This window comes from Branchiostoma belcheri, unplaced genomic scaffold (assembly GCF_001625305.1).
Source record: "Branchiostoma belcheri isolate BF01 breed outbred unplaced genomic scaffold, Haploidv18h27 scaffold3, whole genome shotgun sequence".
Classification (NCBI taxonomy): domain Eukaryota; kingdom Metazoa; phylum Chordata; class Leptocardii; order Amphioxiformes; family Branchiostomatidae; genus Branchiostoma; species Branchiostoma belcheri.
In genome coordinates, this window is record NW_017803909.1 from 4,499,076 (window position 1) to 4,518,648 (window position 19,573).

The 19,573-nt window shown below is 41.3% G+C and overlaps 2 protein-coding genes and 1 non-coding gene across 4 annotated transcripts; all 3 read left to right on the forward strand.

Moving 5' to 3' along the window:
• The first annotated feature begins 2,106 nt into the window (after positions 1-2,106).
• On the forward strand, positions 2,107-4,828 carry LOC109473607. 2 transcript variants are annotated; one of them, XM_019773530.1, is made up of 2 exons: positions 2,107-2,628; positions 4,038-4,828. In XM_019773530.1, exons 1-2 carry the CDS (start codon positions 2,195-2,197, stop codon positions 4,543-4,545), a joined length of 942 nt encoding a protein of 313 aa, XP_019629089.1. In that variant the 5' UTR covers positions 2,107-2,194; the 3' UTR covers positions 4,546-4,828. The 2 variants fall into 2 exon arrangements, with proteins under 2 accessions (XP_019629089.1, XP_019629088.1); XM_019773529.1 differs by having other exon boundaries at positions 2,110-2,618; positions 4,028-4,828.
• A 246-nt stretch (positions 4,829-5,074) lies between these two features.
• On the forward strand, positions 5,075-5,147 carry Trnar-acg. Its single transcript has one exon. It is a non-coding gene; the product is annotated as a tRNA-Arg (tRNA).
• A 723-nt stretch (positions 5,148-5,870) lies between these two features.
• On the forward strand, positions 5,871-19,535 carry LOC109473373. Its single transcript, XM_019773235.1, has 27 exons — positions 5,871-6,015; positions 6,414-6,683; positions 6,952-7,143; positions 7,520-7,692; positions 7,999-8,147; positions 8,403-8,588; positions 8,864-8,991; positions 9,239-9,411; positions 9,787-9,953; positions 10,332-10,494; positions 10,928-11,222; positions 12,272-12,490; positions 12,898-13,016; positions 13,409-13,528; positions 13,835-14,021; positions 14,243-14,269; positions 14,416-14,528; positions 14,763-14,898; positions 15,085-15,362; positions 15,925-16,273; positions 16,514-16,690; positions 17,083-17,181; positions 17,486-17,633; positions 18,042-18,181; positions 18,537-18,706; positions 19,192-19,413; positions 19,521-19,535. The coding sequence occupies exons 2-27, from the start codon at positions 6,419-6,421 to the stop codon at positions 19,533-19,535; spliced, it is 4,410 nt and encodes a 1,469-aa protein (XP_019628794.1). The 5' UTR covers positions 5,871-6,015; positions 6,414-6,418.
• Positions 19,536-19,573: the final 38 nt, after the last annotated feature.

Here is a 19,573-nt window from a genome sequence, read left to right on the forward strand (position 1 = left end):
CAGCAACGGTCATATCGTACGGCATCAGTATTCTTGTAACGCAAAGCGTACAGTATATGTAGGAAAACCATCCGGAACGGTCCAAGTTCACGGACAGTTGAGTGAACAAAAGTCGACCATAACCGGATGATAGCATACAATACAGTTGAGTTTCTTGGGGGGAGGGTAGGGTAACTTTTGTGTATTATTTTCATACGGGACAGAAATATGAAAAGAAAAAAAACAGAGACGAAAAATAAAGGAAGCATGGCGTACCATGACCACCATGTCAAAAGTGTCAGGTCTAATTTCAATTCACTAATTGAAAAAGGGCGTTAAGTGGGATGGTAGTAGGTTTTAGTATTGTAATCCCATAATATGGGCTAGCGGGTTCCAATTGCACAAGTTGAAAAAGGTCTCATCATAGTGACTTTTCTTTCAATTTTAGCATTGTGCTTTGTCGAGGCATAGAGGTAGAAAAACAATTTAACTCCATGGTCTAGGTGAGGTGTAATGAGAAAATGTCTGTTCGCCAGATACACAGCCGGTAAAGCCCGTAGTCTGGAATACACATCTACCTGCGGCAGTAGAAAGGCTACATCCGACAAACACCTGTGCACATGTCTGGTACACATCGAAAATGTTCCTTTGTGTTTCAATCATCTTTATGAACCGCCCTAGTCGGTGAGAAGGTCCATCAAGATCTGTCTGAAAGTATACGTTGTCTACAATATACATCAACCACATTCACCAATCTAACGCGCATGTGTAAATTATATATTGGAACAAGAGCAGCCCTTGAATTGTACCACATTTGAAATATGGCTACCAGACATATGCTGCCATGCGTCAAAACATTTGGCGGTTTTAGACGAATGGACTAGGCAGCAGTTATATTGTACGGCATCAATATTCTGGCCCCCCAACACACAGCATATATGTAGGAAAATCACCCAGAACAATACAAGTTCATGGACATTTGAGTGAAAAAAATTCGATCATCCTCGGATGATAACATACAATACAATTGAGTTGTTCTTGCGAACTTTTATGTGCCATTTAAATTTTACACGGGACATAAATATGTAAAAAAAAACACGACATTGTAGTAGGTTTATTGCAATCTGTTGATGATATTAAACTGCCTCTGATATGGGCTAACGGGATTCAGCTGTACAATTTGAAATGGTCCCATCATAGTCTTGACTTTCTTTCAATTTTAGCACTTTGTGTTGTCGAGGTGAGCCGTAATGGGGAGAAAATGTCTGTTTCTCCAGATACACAGTCGGTAAAGCCCGTAGTCTGGAATACACATTTACTTCGGCAGTAGAAAGGCTACACCCGACAAATACCTGTCTGGTACACATCGAAAATGTTCCTTTGTGTTTCAATCATCTTTATGAACCGCCCAAGTCGGCGAGAAGGTCCATTGAAGACCTGTCTGAAAGTATACGTTGTCTACAATATACATCACCCACATTGACCAAATTTAACGTATATGTGTACATTATTTTCAGAACAAGCCGTAAAGTAGCTCTTGCACCACAAAATTGAACTATGGTTACATACACATGTGCTGTTATATGCGTCCGAAAGATTTAGCTGTATGAATTGGATATAACGGGTATACGTTCAGGACATGTCAACAGCAAATGGTTTCCACGAAGAGGACTAAAAGATAAAATTTAAATGGCAACAAAGTGGCTAGTTCATGTACCTCGACCGACAAGAAGCCCCACGCAAGAGACTCAACTTGCTCTTTCTGAGTTCCTCTAATCTTTAGATTTTATTTCCCATATCTGTAGTCTGTTCATTGGCTTTATCCTTTAACCCAACAGATCAACAGATTGTGCATCGGTCAAATCAACATCTCATAGACGGATGTTGTCTCAAATACACATCAAAGAAACAGCCCAGGACAAAGATGACAAAGACTTTCCCATTTCTGTGATCCACCTTGAACTCTTCAAAGTTGCGCCGCCCACAGGAGCCGGACGGCACAACCGGTCTGACGGCCGGCATCTCACGACACTTGTCCCGAGAACGTCTGTCACCTGTCGTGTCCGATTCCGACGTCTTTTGTTCTCTAATCACCGCTGGCGGAAAAATCGACCATAAAATCCGGTCCCGACAAACGCTCCAGTCATACCTCTGTTGGTTTCCACTGAGAGCACATCGACTGACATTCAGCAGATCTCATCACGAACGTGACGATATGGAGAGAACAGACAGCCTTCCCCGCAGCGCTTCCTACTCCGGGTCCCGAGCCGAGTGGATCGCCAAACGGGCCGACGACTTCGACGCCAAGGCACGGTCGTTCCTGTGCGGGCGGTGCGGCCAGCAGGCGGCCTGGGTCTGCCTGGACCCCGTTTGTGTGACCTACAACCGTGACAGAGTCTTGTGCCTGTGCGACAACTGCGACAAGATGTTCCACCCGGCCACCAGCCCCGTCATGCACAACCACCGCCGTCTGGGAGTCGCCCTGTACGTCTCCATGCTGATGCTGCACCGCTACCAGAAGGTCATCGGCGCCATGATGACGAGGTCTCCGCACCACAGCCGTCCGTCCACGCCCGTCTCCACCGACGAGAGCGAAGTCACTTCATCGCAGTCACCGACAGCCTCCCGCCCGGCCGGGCCAGCGCCGCCGCAAATTTCCGTCTCGTAAACGGTCGTCGCCTTTCCGAACGGTCGTCGCCTTTTCTCAGAACGGTCGTCGCCTTTCGGAGCGGTCGTCGCCATTTCCGAGCGACCGAACTTCAGTTCCGAATATCCGCGGCATGTTCGGGACTTCCCGGAGTTCTTGGAATGTGTGAATCGCACTCAGTCCATAACATGGCGACCGTAGGCGGGCCAGAAAAGTAACTTGTCTCCTCAACTGCTGATTTTATAAGATCAGCATACGATCCTAGGCCTGGATCTTCTCCAGCCTATTCTTGTTTCCCTTCGCCAACAAACTGAAGAAGGGTTCATATAATGCCGTTTATACAAATGACAAATGAATCTTCAACCAAAAACAAACATAGATTCCGTCCCTGTGCTATATTTCTCAATCCCTGTGGTATGCATTCCTTTCGTTTATGTAAAATTCATGTAGGATTAATAAAGGACCTGCTGTTTTAGAAGGGGGACAATGTCTTACTTTGACAGGAGTTTTGACAAACTTGTAAAGCTATTTTCATCCCGAAATGTCTATGTTTTGTTACCTTGCTGAATGTTAATACTTGACACATTCACCACTGCACTGTATGTAAATACGACACATTCACTGGGTAGCACATCAATGCCATGCTGGTGACAAGTGTGAAATGGCCTGCTATGCTGGGCAAGCACTGAGACAACAAAATAAAACCCGGCTGTGGTGGAGTTGTGAGTCAGTCAGTCAGGACATAATGTCCTTGGTCAGAGTAAATGCCTGCATGTGTGATGGTGCTTCCGAATGAATGTTTCTGAGTCAGACCATCCTGCAGCATTCATAAATTACATGCTCGCACAATGGGCTGTTCCAAAAATACATGTGGAGTTTTTCTCGCCCCCGTTTCAAATTCAGCAATGTATGAAAACCTACAAACGTTCTAGTTCAGAGGGTTTTTTTTTTAAAATAATGTTTATTCGCATTTCAAAAGGAAACAAAGAAAAAAGGGAGAGGACATGTTCACATACAAGAAAAATAAATACCCAGAGACATTCGAGTTCAGAGTTACCCAAACCCTTCCCGTTCCAATCGAGAATTTCTCAAACACTAACCTAGTTCTAACCTAGATAATTCAACCCCCGGAACTTATAATTATAATACATGTACTAGCACCCACGCAACTTCAATCCACCTAGCCAAGTTCTGGCCCGTCTGCGGTCGCGATGTTATCTTCAGGAAGTGTGATTTCACACATTCAAAGAACTCCGGGAAGTCCCGAACATGTCGCGGATATTCGGAACTGAAGTTCGGTCGATCGGAAATGGCGACGACCGCTCCGAAAGGCGACGACCGTTCTGAAAAAAGGCGACGACCGTTCGGAAAGGCGACGACCGTTTACGAGACGGAAATTTGCAGCGCCGCCACCCGCCAGACCTTCCACCTCCTCCCCGGCGCCGTCCTCCTCCCCGGCGCCGTCCTCCCGCCCGGCCAGCCCCGACAGTACGGTCAACACCAGGAAGAGACAGCGGGCTGGGGACGACTCATCTGAAGCCACCGCCAAGGTCAGCCGAACCGACACCGATCGGTCGGGACACTTCTCTCTCGCCGCCGACCTGAGACCCATCCACGACTCGTACGGCCGCATCCTCGACCGACTGAGGCAGGACCGCTCGCTGTCCGTCTCCGAGGGCTGCAGACACGAACCCTTCGGCAAGCTGACCCTGAGGAACTACGCCGCCATCGCCGAGCTGAGGATCGTGGACTCAGACTTGTACACCTCCGTGCTGAACAACTACATCCGGCGGGGCGAGGGGACCGGCACGCTGTCGGGGTTCGAGCGGGAGTGTCGGCAGGTGCTGTCCGGGTTCGTCCGACAGGTGACCGCCATGCGGGAGCGGAGAGAACTCTTGCCACGTTTCGACTCCTGCTAGGATTTTGAACTGTTGTAACTTATGATATCTGAGGCGAATAATGTTGGTATATTTATATGCCATTACAAGAAAGTTCCTTGTAATGTACTGTATGTGTTCATATGTTCTGTATAATGTAAAACTATAGTCAGCATAATATATTTTGTATGATTTGTGACCTTTACTCGTATAACGACGTAATTTGACCTTGCATTGCCTATTTTAAGATCACGGAGTGTGTATTAGTAATAAAGTGAAGAACTGACGATGTCAATTCATTATCCCTGTTGAGATTGTCATTCATTATCGTCTGACGATATGGAAATAATAAACCAATTCCTTGACTTGACCAGTTTTGTGAATATGAATCTTTTCTATAATAGTATAAGTCTTCCTAACATCTACACATGAAGTACAGTTTACCGGGTCGCTTGACATCAGATCTAGATCAAGGCATGTTCTCCATAGAGGAAATTTAAAACTAAAGCTCGTGGCGTTAGACGGATATAAAAATCCAAAGTGCCAAAAGTCATATATGGAAAGCAATAACGGGTCTGTGGCGCAACGGATAACGCGTCTGACTACGGATCAGAAGATTCCAGGTTCGAATCCTGGCAGACTCGATAATTTTGTTCTTTTGATTTACATTTTCCACGTCTATTAATCAATGTTTTGACAAAATAGCCAGCTATTTAGGTCACAATGAAAATACATTTTGGCATACACCAATCGACAATTGAATTAGGTGCATCATATTTCGACCCAGTAATGTAAAACTTAGTCGGAGGTACTCTGTCGTACACTTACGTAATATATAAAAATCCAATAGTACTATGTCAGCATTATCATCACCACCGCATATTGCAGATTATTGATATCGGAAAACGACAAGACATGACAGATCTAGAGACACTATACATATCATCAGGTAGGATAATCATTCGCGCGCTTTTTATAACCTTTGACCTACCGCATCCAAAGGGTTGATGATATAAGTGAAATGTTTAATGGCCTTTAGAGTACATACAACGTAAATCTAAGATACAAGATGTCTGTAAAATATTAGTTGTAATCTATATTATCTACTTTGTCGTTGTTGTCGATGATTTAGACTCTGAAGCATTTGAATAATTGATGCGTTTAGATGCTATGCACTGAAACAGCTGATCTCCACTGAGTGAGTTGGTAGAGACAACAGGAATGTTGGAATGATTTGAAATGCATTAAAGGCAATTTCTAGACTTAATTGGCCGGACAGAAACAGTGCTAGGCAGCTGCAAGAAATGGCGGGAAGCTGTAGACCACACCAAGCCAATGTTATTTGTTTCCTTGTCGGGAAACACCGAGGCGAGGGGAGTGCCGAGCGCCACTGGATGTCAGACCAGCCCGGCTAGCGGCTTGTCCAGACACTCCATTTCTTTACCTGCAGCATATCCGCAGCACCAGACTACATAGGAGGACATTAGATTGTCTGGCTTCGCCTCCTTTCAGGTATTTATTAGTTAACATTGAGTTGTAACTTATAGCGTACATGTGACTGTGAAGTATGGAAAATGGCGTGTCATAGTTTGAACATGGAGTTACAACACTGTGTTGTCACTCCATGTGTAAACTCCATGGTTTGAAGGCACATTAAACATGCTTTGCTCGTTGCCACAGAGCTAGCCAATCACTGATGCCAGAGTTTGGTAACATAGTATATATAGAGAGATATTTGTCTTTACAATAGGACTACTTTAGAGTAAGTATCTTTCACATGACTGACATTAGATAAAGAACTTTGTCTGATATGAATCTGTTTCAGCAGAACTGATACAGTAATTAAACCACCATGTCTTGGACAGTGAGCCACCATAATCCCATAACTTTGACAATCACCCCTATTTCAGCCAAAATGTGGTTTGGTCTTGTCCTCCTGTTTCTGTGGTCATCTGTATCATCGAGTCAGACAGAGGGAAACAGACACAGGCATGGTCATAACTCACGCCACACTGACCACCCGGGCCAGGATGACCCCACAGATGTGCAGCGAGCCATGAGGCAGTGGCTCAAGAAGAGAATGATGAAACATCGCGAAGACATCAGCGAGCTTTATCGTACACGCGTTCGTGACCCTCGCAAGAAACGGTCCATGGGGCTTGGAGCATCTGTCCCTGCAGGTAATGTAGTAATGCATGACACTCAGTATTTTTTCCAATCTGTGAAGTTTGAGGTATGTACTTTTATAAGATATGTACTTTTCAAAGATTGCATGCTTTCTTGCCTTACTGTGACTTATTTACATTGAGTGCAGGTTTCCCTTCACAACGCAATTCATCATTGTTCCCAGCTGAAACAAAGAAATGCTAACTTTTACTACCATCGAACCTCGCAATTATTTAAGTAGTATATTGAGTCTTGAAGTTTCTATCATGTTACCATCTACAGATGAAGCTAACCGCCTGTGGCTGAGAGGGGTGGTTGAGCTGACTCAGTGTCTGGAGTGTGAGGACCACATCGTGGCTGATCAGCACAGCACTGTGTCTGGCATGACAGCTTTTAACTTCTCAGGGGATGTCTACTTGGGATTCATCAGGAATGGACCATGGACCAACAGCAATATCTACAGATTTGACACAGGTGTTTTTTTTGCTATCAACTGCAAAATACTCAATGAAAGACATATTTTGGCCCCAACTCTTGTAGAAAGTCCTTTTCTTCTAGTTGTTAAAGTTTTTCAATGTAACAATGCAAGTTCATTTCATTAAAAGTTCAAAATCTATTGTATTAATTATATACCAGCCTGGTTTGTTAACTACTTGGCTCGTGTCATAACATTTCTGGCTATCATGGGGTGCCTTGGTCTGTGTGTTTTTTTTTATTTCGCCCTGTCACCTCATATTTTTTCTGAATAAATCTGAGAAACAGCAAATTAAATTGGTGTGGCCTAAAGACATAGCTTTGACTTTTACAAACTTTTGAAAACCTGTTTATTGATTACCTGTCTTCCTTCTAGATTTGGAGACCTTCCATCCACATGACTCAGTACTTACCCATGGTGCACAGGGAGTGGCCACTGGCCTTATCACAGACATTTTCACAGACTCACCCCATGTCCTGATGGCCGTCACCAGTAATATCACCAACACTGTGGCAGGGTATTATGCACCAACAGCCACTATTTATAGGGTATGTGGCATAAGTACCGGTATTGTATGTTATAACAACGTAACTACAGTATAGAAGTAGTGATTGCCATACTTACATATTGCATTGGCCAAAGGCTAGATTGTACAAATTGTCCTCTCAGACTCAAAGCTTTAAGATTTTTTCTAGAGAAATTTTTTTCCACTCAGGTACAGGAGTGTCATAGTCTCTGTAATATGGTTAAAAACCGACCAATCTGATTGCACACATTCAGCATGCTCTGACACGTTTATTGAATCATTGAAACCCAAGCCACTTTATCTACTATATCTCTCTTTGGCATGACAGAAAGCCTCACCATACACAGGATTTGAGAGGAGACAGTCCATTATCAACCCTGAGGGACGGTCGGCCACCATGTTCCTCTATGACGGCCATCTGTGGCTGGCAGTTGCTACTTACTCTGATCCTAGCAAGCCTGAAGGACACCAGAAAAAGTAAACACCATCTTTAACAATTGATTATAATGTTACATTTTCAAATTATTCAACACGTATCAAAAGTTTATAGTTTGAATTCCAAAAGATTCATTACACCAAGTTTCCATTGAATTGATATCAGTGGTAGAAAGGACAAGGAGGCTGATATAAAGCCAGTGTAATACTAACAAAAGCTACAAGTAATAATACTCTGTTGTAATTTGGTTGGTCCAATGACTGGTTAAAACTGCAGCAATTCTTCTCATTCTCTAGGTTCCAATATAGGTCCAGAATCTTCCGTTGGGAACATGGCCATTTTGATGTAATATACAGCATCCAGACAGAGGGAGCAATGGACATTGAGCACTTGGAAATTAGTGGAGAGTCGTACCTTGCTGTGGCAAACCATCGCACCTTTGATACATTCTGTACCCTGTCCTTCCTGTACAAGCTTGACAGGTAAGTACTTCAGTCAGACATCTTTGTGCAAATACAGCTGTTGTTCTTATCTGCACTTATAAGGTCCTTCATCTGTTCAGATTCAGGCTGTCACAGTGTATGTAAAAGAACTACCGGTACTCTACAAACAGTGTTCTTGACTGATTTGAGAAATATTGTTAGCAGTTTCTTTTACAGCAAACTGGTAAAGAAAGGATGTATATCAACCGCTGCTGCTGAGCCAATTGGAATAACAACAGTAAATGAAAGAACTTCTCTCACTCTTTCCCTTCCAGTGAGACAGATGAGTATGAGTTGTACCAGAATTTTGACACATGTGGAGCTTCAGACTTTGAGCACTTTGAGATGGGTGGTCATCACTACCTTGCTGTTGCCAACCAGTTCAAGGACGTAACACTGATGGGTAAACTACTAGACTAAGTACCTCTTCTTCCTACCCTTTTCATTGGAAACATCCTTTGTGTCCATCATAATTGTGAGCGCTACATAATCCAGCAGAGTGTTTTATCCATTGTTTTAATCATAAAAGTCAGTCATGTTTTTGTTGAAGTGGACTCAAATAAGCTAATAGACTGCGTCATTTGAATAAGCTAGTTAGTTTGTGATGTTACAGGAATTGTTATTATGTGTTGCTGTTTTATATCACATAGGATATCAACACTCAACATACCTCTACAGACAGTATCAGATTGACTCAGTCATATACTGGTGGGCGGGTAGCCAGTTTATAGAATGGCAGGTCATTCCAACTATTGGCATCACCCAGTGGGAGTCCCTTCGCCTGCCCAACAATGAAGTGGTACTCATTGCAGCCAACAGTCAGGTCTGAATATCAGTTTCTTCTCTATCTCATCCTAGGATACCTTAGTGGTGCATCTGAAAACTACACGTAGGTTTTGTCCATTAAAGTTGGTCAATGAGAGTTGTCAAAAAAGATTGTAAAACGCTCCTTTCCTTTTGAGCCATTGACCACCATTTTGCTTTTAAGTAGCCCCTTCCTTCCTTTTCATTAAGATTTCTGTTGTTTGGTTTGACTATACATGTAACATTGGTCCAATTTTTTTAAATATACTAGTAGTCGTTAACAATGTCAATTTGCAAACAAAACGACTTCATAGTACACAGATATAAGATATTGGTGTGGTCTACAACTACACAGGGTTATTTCATTGTTGCTGCCTTGTGCTGTCTCCTATAGGGTCCCATGGTGCTGTACCAGTATGATGAGTCAGGACAGTTCTTACCTGTTCCCCTGGAGGTGTCCCTCCCCACCCACGTGTCAGTGGTACAGGCCATGTCCATCCAGCAGAGATTCTACCTTGTTACTGTCTCCTCCAGGAATGATACCAGGTCCAATGTCTTCAGGTGCTAAATGCTGTATTTTCAGTTGCAAAATGATTTCATTTATCGGTAGTGTAGTATATATCAAACTGGTGCTTATACAGGTATCATAATATTGTGAAATCAGTAAATTTGTATGTAAGAGGTTTTTGTTAAGAGCAAGGGAATTTATATGATGTCACTCATTAGGGTTATACCTTTAAACAGTAGGGGAACTGTCACTAGATTCAAAGGAATTTCTATGAAGTTCTGGTGAAATTTTCCTCTCCTAAATCTTGAAGATCCTAAAAGATGTAACATTATAATAGTTCTTTTTTCAGTCAACTAGGCTACGGAGGCATGCAGTAGTTGCTGAAATGCTGTTTATTTTACAGCATGATAAAGTAGATACATTTTCTGTAGGTTGGAGTTCTCTGGTCAACGAGAAGAAAGTGAGGAAGAAAAGGTTTTGGATGAAGCAAGAGCTATGGTGATGAAACTGTCTGAGAAGACTAAGGAGCTACAGGGCAGGGTGAACAAACTTAGGGACCGTTTTGATAAAATCATGACCATTACAGATCATCAGGTATGATAATCTGAAACTATTGCATGCATTGTCATTCTCATAGTTTGGATGCCAGTGAATAGATTAGAGGTCTGTCAGAAAGTACTTTATAAATGGTAGATATCTTTTGTGGATTCATGTAAGATTCCAATGTATTAATAAGATTTAGGAACTTGATTTTCATGAAAATAGTACATTAATACCATCAGGGTCAAGGCCAACTATTCATTACATAAGAATTGAAGATTTTCATGTATACAAACCATTTTGAGGATATATTGTACATTTGTAAACTTCTCAAGCATAAGGATAAGTGAAAAGAAGAAAGGCAAGTCAAGTCCATTGCCTATCTTAACCGTTGCTCTCTTAATAGTCCTAGCATTTTACACTTATTCACCTGTTCAAAGCCAATACTGTGATTTTACATTAGATTCCTTATATGTCTCATATCCAGACCGTGACAGGAAACCATGAGTATGAGTATGTGGAGGTGGAACATCTGGTGGTGCAGAACCTGAGGATTGTTCGACCTCCAAAGCCAGAGAACTCTACAGAACAGAATGTTACCAGCTTCTGGCCTCGGGGATATAAGGAGGCTGCTTTACCAGGCAGTACTAAATCTGGTCCTGCTAAACTGGACCTGTCTGGCCTGGAGAAGCATGTGAACAGGAATAGGAAGATGATTGGAGACATCAAGGAGAGGATGGAAGATGTTGTCATGATGACTGATGGACCCAGCGTCATCACAGGTATTGTGTCAAGAGTACCAACATTCTGAGATTGTTTTTCATCTGAATGTTGGTATCACTGCATCAAAATTTCCTTTATACAATGAAGAGCTGTGTTATGACTTACCTACCATTATTGCTGCTAGACAGTGATACCACAAAATTGCCATAGAATAACATGTTTACATGGGTGATTGCATTTCAGCACCAAGGACAGGGACTATCAACTGCAGATGATTTTTCTTTGTACCTTTAATTTTTCTTTAACTCTACCAAAATGTGTCAGTCATTTTAAGACACTAGATGAATACTGCAAAATTTACCAAGAACAACTAGTTTACATGGACGATTGTATTTCAGCACCAAGGAGAGGGAATACCAGTCACAGAAGGCATTTTTTCTTGAACTCTACCAAAATGTGTCATTCATTTTAAGATGCTGGATGAACTTAGACAATACCACAAAATTCCCCAAGAACAACTAGTTTATATGGGTGATTGCATTTCAGCACCAAGGAGAGGGAATATCAACTGCAACTGATATTTTTTCTTGAACTATACCAATTTGTGTCAGTCATTTTAAGAAATTAGGTGCAGAAGATGTTTTTATCTTGAACTTCACCTAAATGTGTCAGTCATTTTAAGACACTAGATGAACTTAGACAATACCACAAAATTCCCCAAAGAGTACCTAGTTTATATGGGTGATTGCACTTCAGCACCAAGGAGAGGGAATATCAGTTACAGACGGCATTTTTTTCTTGAACTTTACCAAAATGTGTCACTTGTTTTCAGACACTAGATGAAATTAGATGCACTGCTTGGTTGATTATGTTTATTAAACCATGTGTCAAACAATTCTTTTGGCAGTCTGAACAGCCTCTGTCTTATTCAGGCCAGCTATGGCTCCAACCGATCATAGGTTACAAAATATATTGGTGTACATATATATTTTGCAAGAAATTTTGTACATGTTGATGCTGTAAATAGATTTTACACAGAGCATGCATGCTCCTAAGAACCGTACCTGTATTCAAATGTTCATGTAGCATGTGTTTTCACTTACGGTAGGTACCAAGACCTTTGCTAAGGGTTTGACTGTTGGAGAGCTTATTGTTGAAGAGGTGACGACGTCTGGACTGGTGAATGGCATGGATTTTGTAGAACTGGACAGATCAGTGGTGAAGAGGACTGGAGACCAGAAGATCCAGGGAAATCTGATCATCCATGGTGATGTCAACATAGCTGGGGATGTCGAGGTCTCTGGAACTACCAATAATGTCTCAATGGGTTAGTGTTAACCAGTCAGTACGTGAGATTTTAAAACTACATGTAAATGCAAAACTAAAAAGGTAATATTTTCAAAGCAAATGCATACATGTAATGTTTACCTTCAGATATGGTCTGTTAATTCTTACTCAAAACACATTCATATGTATGGTCAGACAGGAGTCTAAATCCCTCCTGCTGTAAAATTGCAACGTGATGTAACCCAACACTAGTTACCATGGTGACAGATGTCTGGTTCAGGTCATTGACCATATTGGTTTAGAGAAGAAGAGGAAACAGAGCAAAAACGAATATGTTGGTAAACATAATAAATTTTATACCATATACAAACATTGTTATGTAACTGTTGCAATGTCCTGATATATTTTTACTGAATTTTGATTGCCATGTGGTATCCCTTGTTTCAGATGATCTGGTGCTGATCCATGGGAACAGCAATCTGACAGCAGAGTTCACCTTCTCTGGGTCCCCAGCAATTGTTGTGAACGGTGACGTAGAAGTCAAAGGAGAAGTCAACGGCCTCTTGGTTTGTGCTGTCAGATGTATTGTCCAATAACAGTGTTTGTGATGTCACAAAATTGCAAAGAACAAAATAATCACATGGATGATCGCATTTCAGCACCAAGGAGAGAGAATATCAGAATGCGATTATTGGTTATTATATCCTTTATATTGATACCAGTACTGGATATTGACCCATTTTGGACAGTTTTTATGATTTGTCACACTTTGTTTGATTGAATGAAAAGCTTTCATGTACTGTGTTTTCTGTTATCACACAAATGAAACATTCATAACTGGTTTGGTTTGATTTGTTCGGGACCTAGTCAGTTGCTCTCAATGCATTGTCTGCCAATTAGATATGTTTCACTCTCAAATCGAAACACCTAGTTTTGTTTGGTTTCCCTTTGTGCATAGATACCGTCAGACCTGGTTCTTGTGTATGGAGACCAGGACATTGCAGGCATGAAGACGTTTGATGCAAATGTCACTGTGGATGGTAATATGGAGATGGGCTTGAACAGCAAAATAGATGGGGTAAGTGGTTAGCTAGTATTATACCCATGGCTTAACAACTTGCCATGTTTGAATGATAGAGTTTGATTCCTTGTCACATTAGAGGTAAAAGAGTCTGTGATTGATGCACACAAACAATTGACTGTTATATGTTTGATTTAAACAAACACACACCACTGAAACACATACTGTAGTGTCATGAAGCATTTCTATCTCTGGAATTTGATTTAAAGCATAGCATTATTTATATTAACTGTCTCCAGTCTTGCTTCCATGCCTTCTTGGGACTAAAAATCCCTAGACACTCTCTTTGCATTTGTCTTACAGATAGACGTTTCAGAGTTTGCCAGCCAAGTTGTCCTCCTGAATGAAAACCAGACCATCAATGGCTCACTGATATTTGACAACCTGACAATTGACGGTGACCTGCTGACGGGTGGACTGGTGAATGGAGTAGACATTGTTGATTTGGCTGACAAAGCTGTGTACAAGGACACTGATCAAGTCATCCATGGTGAGTTAATATGGTTAACATGTATTTGGAGTTTGCTAAGAAGCCTCCTCCATTGGTCACTATATTGATCTTAATTAAAAAGTGTCAGATTTAATGGACATAACTCGTACTTAAAGCATCTTAAACATAACATATTTCTTTCAATTCCAAGTAAAGAAAATAAATAATAATATCACATTAGTTTCTGGTTGTTGATGAGTTATTTTTGTCTTTTCATTTAGGTGTGCAAATCTTCAATGGGACTAAAGGTAAGAAGGTCCACAGACAATGCTAGTTTTGCTAGAAAGATTTTTTTAAAGTATTTAGATGAACAGCCATCTACATTTTCCTTTTAATATGGTCTTTCATCAGATCCATGTGCACTCTCAACATTACCTCTTTTTGGTTTCCCAAGGCTTATTGCTGAACATAACTGGTGACATGACAGTGGAAGGACAGTTGAATGATTATCTTGTTCCTGACGACTACGTCACCACATCTACTGACCAGGAGGTGACAGGATCTTGGGTGAGTAGACACTTTTCATCAATCACTGTTTCCCCCAAACAGTTCTCACAAATTTGGATGCTGACCTGAAGAGACAAACAGGTAACGTCTACTAAGGTGTTATCTTGTGGAAAGTAGTAAAGTTTCATTGTTACTAATGTTAGAGACTGATTTAGTTTATTATTTTTTTTCTTATTAATTCTCCAAACATGACATTTAACGTTATAATTCTATGTTGCTATCTGGCACTGCCAGACAATAACTGGAGACTTGCATGTGAGTGGGGACGTTGAGATGGAAGGCAGCCTGGGCTGGACTGAGGATGGGCATGTGACCTGGATTGACCTTTCCCAGGATGCAGTTCTAGTGTATGGAGAACAGAATATAACAGGTTGGAGAGTTTGATAAGTGGTTGTTTGATAAAAAGATTAGTTACTTCATTAAATACAGAATGATGTTAAAGGACAAGAATGATTGCTTTATGGAGTAACATCAATTTCCACACTTGAAGCAAGACGTTCAACTATAAAACCTTTTGGTGAGACACTACTCAGTTCGGTGTCTCATGTGTTCACAGGACACAAGACTTTCACAAACAACATCACTGTTGTGGGGAACATGGACATGTCTGAAGGGGTGACCATAGACGGTGTGGATGTCTCTGAACTAGCAGAGAAGTCAGCCAAGAAGAATGAAGCAACCATCATTGAGGACTTTGTAATTTTCCAAAACGATGTGAATGCTAGTGATGTCATCCTGAACAGCACATTGAATGGTGTTGATATTATTGAGTTTGCAGAGCAAGTCTTTACCAAGTCAGGCAACCAAACCATCCTTACAAAGATGATGTTCAAGGTATGTAGCATTAGATCTTGTACCACTTTTTATCCACTATTATAGTCGTTGTCGTCAGTCATCCTCAGCATGCTGAGGTGAAGCATCTGCTTTTTCTATCAGCCTGATGTTTTTTCTAGGTTATACTATACTTCTACAATGCAACTTTGCTTTGGCACTTGATATATATGTAACTGTTACTACTTTCAACACCAAGGAGAGGGAATATCAGTCGCAGAAGGCATATTTTTCTTCAACCTTACCAAAATTTGTCAGTCATTTTAAGACACTAGATGAACTTAGATGCACTGCTTGGTTGATTATGTTTACTAAACTGTGTGTTAACAGTTCTTTTGGCAGTCTGAACAGCCTCTGTCTTATTTAGGCTGGCTATGACTCCAACCGATCATAGATCAATGTACAAAATATTTTGTACATTTTGATGCTCCAAATAGATTAAACATGGCAAGTTCAATACTTCTGTTCAACAGCCATTGCATTCTGGTAAGAGTTGATATCTCTGATATTTGTGGCAAGAGCAGACAACAATTCTATTTTCACCGTCTTCATTATCGTCCCTCAGAACTTGACCTTGGGTGACCTTGACATCTCCGGCCTGCTGGACGGAAAAGAGGTACCCGGGAACTTGGTTACCACAGCAACAGACCAGGTGATCAGCGGGAGCTGGCAGGTGGACGGTGACGTGGACATCGCAGGACACCTGGTGTTGTCAGAGGGGGTGACTGTGGGAGGGGTGAACTATTCTGAGGTGGACCGGACCGTGGTGAAAGTCCACGGTAACCAGACCATTGCTGGAGAAGTGCAGTTTGCTGGGAACGTCACGTTCAGTGACATAGAAGTACAGGGACTGTTCAATGGACTGAACATACCAGAAGACCTGGTGTTGAAACATGGAGACCAGATCATAACAGGTAATCATGATTTGTGCAGAAAATATGTTGGCTACTTTTACATGTAAATGTTAGAATTATATGTACTGATAGAATTAATATTGCTGAATCCAATGTTGCTGTAGTTTGTGATTGAAAACCTAAATGTATATACACAAATTTTAATGTAAATGTTATTTGTGCCTTTACTATATAGCAAAAAATGATGAATTATGTTTCTATGGAATGTCTATACTGATAGATTGAACCAATGTTGAAAAGGACACAAGATCTTCCTGGATGATGTGTACGTGATGGGTGACCTGTACGCTGAAGAAGTCAGCACTACTGACAGACTTATCAATGACATTGATGTTGTGCAACTGGCCGAGAACGCTGTCATGGTGGAGGGGGACCAGAACATCACAGGACAGACGACCTTCCTCTCTGACATAGAAGGTACAGTCTGTATTTGTGGTGGAATACTTGATACATCGTGACATACAATTCTATACAGTCAGATGGAAATTAACATATCCTGGAGGTATTTGATTTAATCATGGCTTGGTTTGCAATACAGCTACTGTACAATTAGTTACTATGTAACAGTGGGGGGTTTATAGGCGCTACCAGCTGACCCGGCCGATGGGTCTAGACCTTTTAGCTAAATTGTTAGAGCATTGGGGTTGTAAGCTGGTGCCCAGGTTTGGTGTGGGTTTGATCCCCGGCCTGGGACCAGGAGTGTCTTCCTGTTTCTACTCTGACTCCTAATTCTCACTAGTTTAATCTGTTTTGTTGGTATAGGATCTGGTTTTGTGTTTCTAATGTTGACATTTTCTTTCTCTGCACAGTACTGGGTGACCTTACTGTGGAGGGACTAGTGAATGGGGTGGACCTGGAAGACTTGGCAGAATCTGTGGTTACTCTCTCTACTGACCAAGTCTTGGAGGGTGACACTTCTACTGCATAATTCAGATTATTTCTATTATCCCTATTATTTTGAAAAGGTTCTTTGGAAAGGTTGATTACTGAATATCAAAGAATCCAAAATCTGATATGATTTAAGAATTTGAGAATTTGTTTTTTCTTTTACATCAGCTGCAATATTCCTAATTAAGCTGAAATTCGACACATCCTCATGTCTTTCATTATTTTATCATTCTAATTGTATAGAGACCAATATATTGCTCAACAAAGTACACTGAAAGTCCAATGACAAAAACATACATGAACACTCTAAATTTTGTCCTGTAGGAGACTTTCTATTCATGGATGATGTTGAGTTGCTGGGGGAGGATGTAGAGATAAATAACACAGTAAACGGAGTGGACCTGGCCCAGTTTGCTGAGGAGGTGGTCCACATGTCAGATGAAGTCATCATGGGCAGCAAGACTTTCTCTGGGTAATGCACTTACATGGTTGACTTCAACATTAACTTACATGTGGAAGTGTGATCATTGTAGGTCAATTTCTTTTATTAATCCTTACATTTTGAACTTTTGGTATTAATTTCCATTTCTGCTAACACAATTCCACTAGGTCAAATATACAGTGTATTTGACGCCCTAAAAATGTGTCTAGATATATCTCCAATTCATCATAAAATGCATGTCCAAACTGTGTATACCTGGGAGGTCCTGTACTAGAGATCTCTCACCACACCAGCCAACCTTCTTTTTATTACAAATTCATGGTAGCAGTGCTGATCATTTCAGTCCACAAGACAATGCAGCTATAGTGATGTTGACAATTGATTTAAAGAATTTAAAGAGTAAGAGTAAAAATGCTGAATTTTCTGTCATTCCCCCAGTGATGTGGTGATTATGGGTCACCTTGAGGTGGATGAGGTGAACGAAGTCGACATCTTAAACCTCAGCAACTCCGTCCTGTACAAGTCCAGACCACAGGTTCTCAGTGGACACAAAACCTTCAACGACAGCTTCACATGTGGTGAGGGTGATTCATTGCTACTATGAATAAAAGTGGCTGAGTTACAGATCTAGTATACTCAAGTATGGTACTGGTTACTGGTACTGCAACATACAACAGTTATGCTGGCCTATTCTTCACTAGATTTAAAGATTTTGATTTTGAGATTCCAATGCTTTCTACGAGGGGGCACAGCCACACACAGAAAAGCTTGCTCCTCCGCATGCAATACTCGAAACCCCCGTAACCGCACTCGGACAGGATCTGGCCAGCAGTTTATGCAAACCGGACCGGGCAGCTTATTCTGAATACCCAGATTTAAAAGTGGGTTTAGATGTAGAGAAATGCTGATGTGTTATATTTTGGGTATGTGCAGACAACCTGAACATTGTTGGGGGTGGTCTGATAGACGGGGTGAACCTGTCACAGGCCCTCACCCTGTCAGGGAACCATACTGTGTACGGTGACGTCACCTTCTACAACACAGTCTACATCAACAGTAGTCTCACTGTGGACGGGCTCATCGATGGAGTCAACCTCACTGAAGTGAGATGTTATAACTCCTTCCATTTCCTTTCACAATAACTATTGTTACTGCTTCTCCAGGATTATGCCTTTATCTCATTTCATGAATTTTATCGTGTATGTCAGATCCTTCCTCATGTATTCCCTAATGATGTTGTTTCATTTAAAATTAACAGTATTCAATTGTCTCCTATCAAAGTAATGATAGAAATGATGTGTATTTAACACAGCAGGCCAGTGATATTTGCGGAATGACGTCGGAATGACGTCTGATATGTTCAAAATGTGCTGTAGGGAAAAATATAGTTTTGTGCCCTTTTTTCCTCGGCAGCCATCAATAGATGTCATGAAGTACACTTGTGTGTGTTCACATTTTTGTGATGTGAACACACATAAGTTTATTCAATGCACACAGCTTTTGTGTGTTCACATTCTTTGCCTTTTAGAAAAATGACATTGAATTTGTTTCCATTTCTCCCAGTTAAATTTGTTTCTTCTTCTCCCAGTTAAATGCCTCAGCCGTGCGGTTGAACGCAGACCATCAGATTATCAGGGGTAACAAAACCTTTCATAACTTGACCATATCCGGTGATGTAACCATTGATGGGTCAACAAACAACATCGTAGACTGGGAGAAATTCTGCAATTCCCTGATGACCATCACTGCAGACCAGCAGATACATGGCAGGATTGTGATCGAGGGAGATCTGAACATTGCCAACCTTCAAGTGAGTTACACTATGCCTTTGTTCTGTTATCTTGTCTTTAGAGCCATACTCAGTCATTGTAGTTATTTTAGAATATTTGCTTTAATAATGCAGCTTTATTTCCAAAGGCTAACATCTTTTAGGAAATAATGGTTAGTATCTACAATGTATGTGGTAAAGA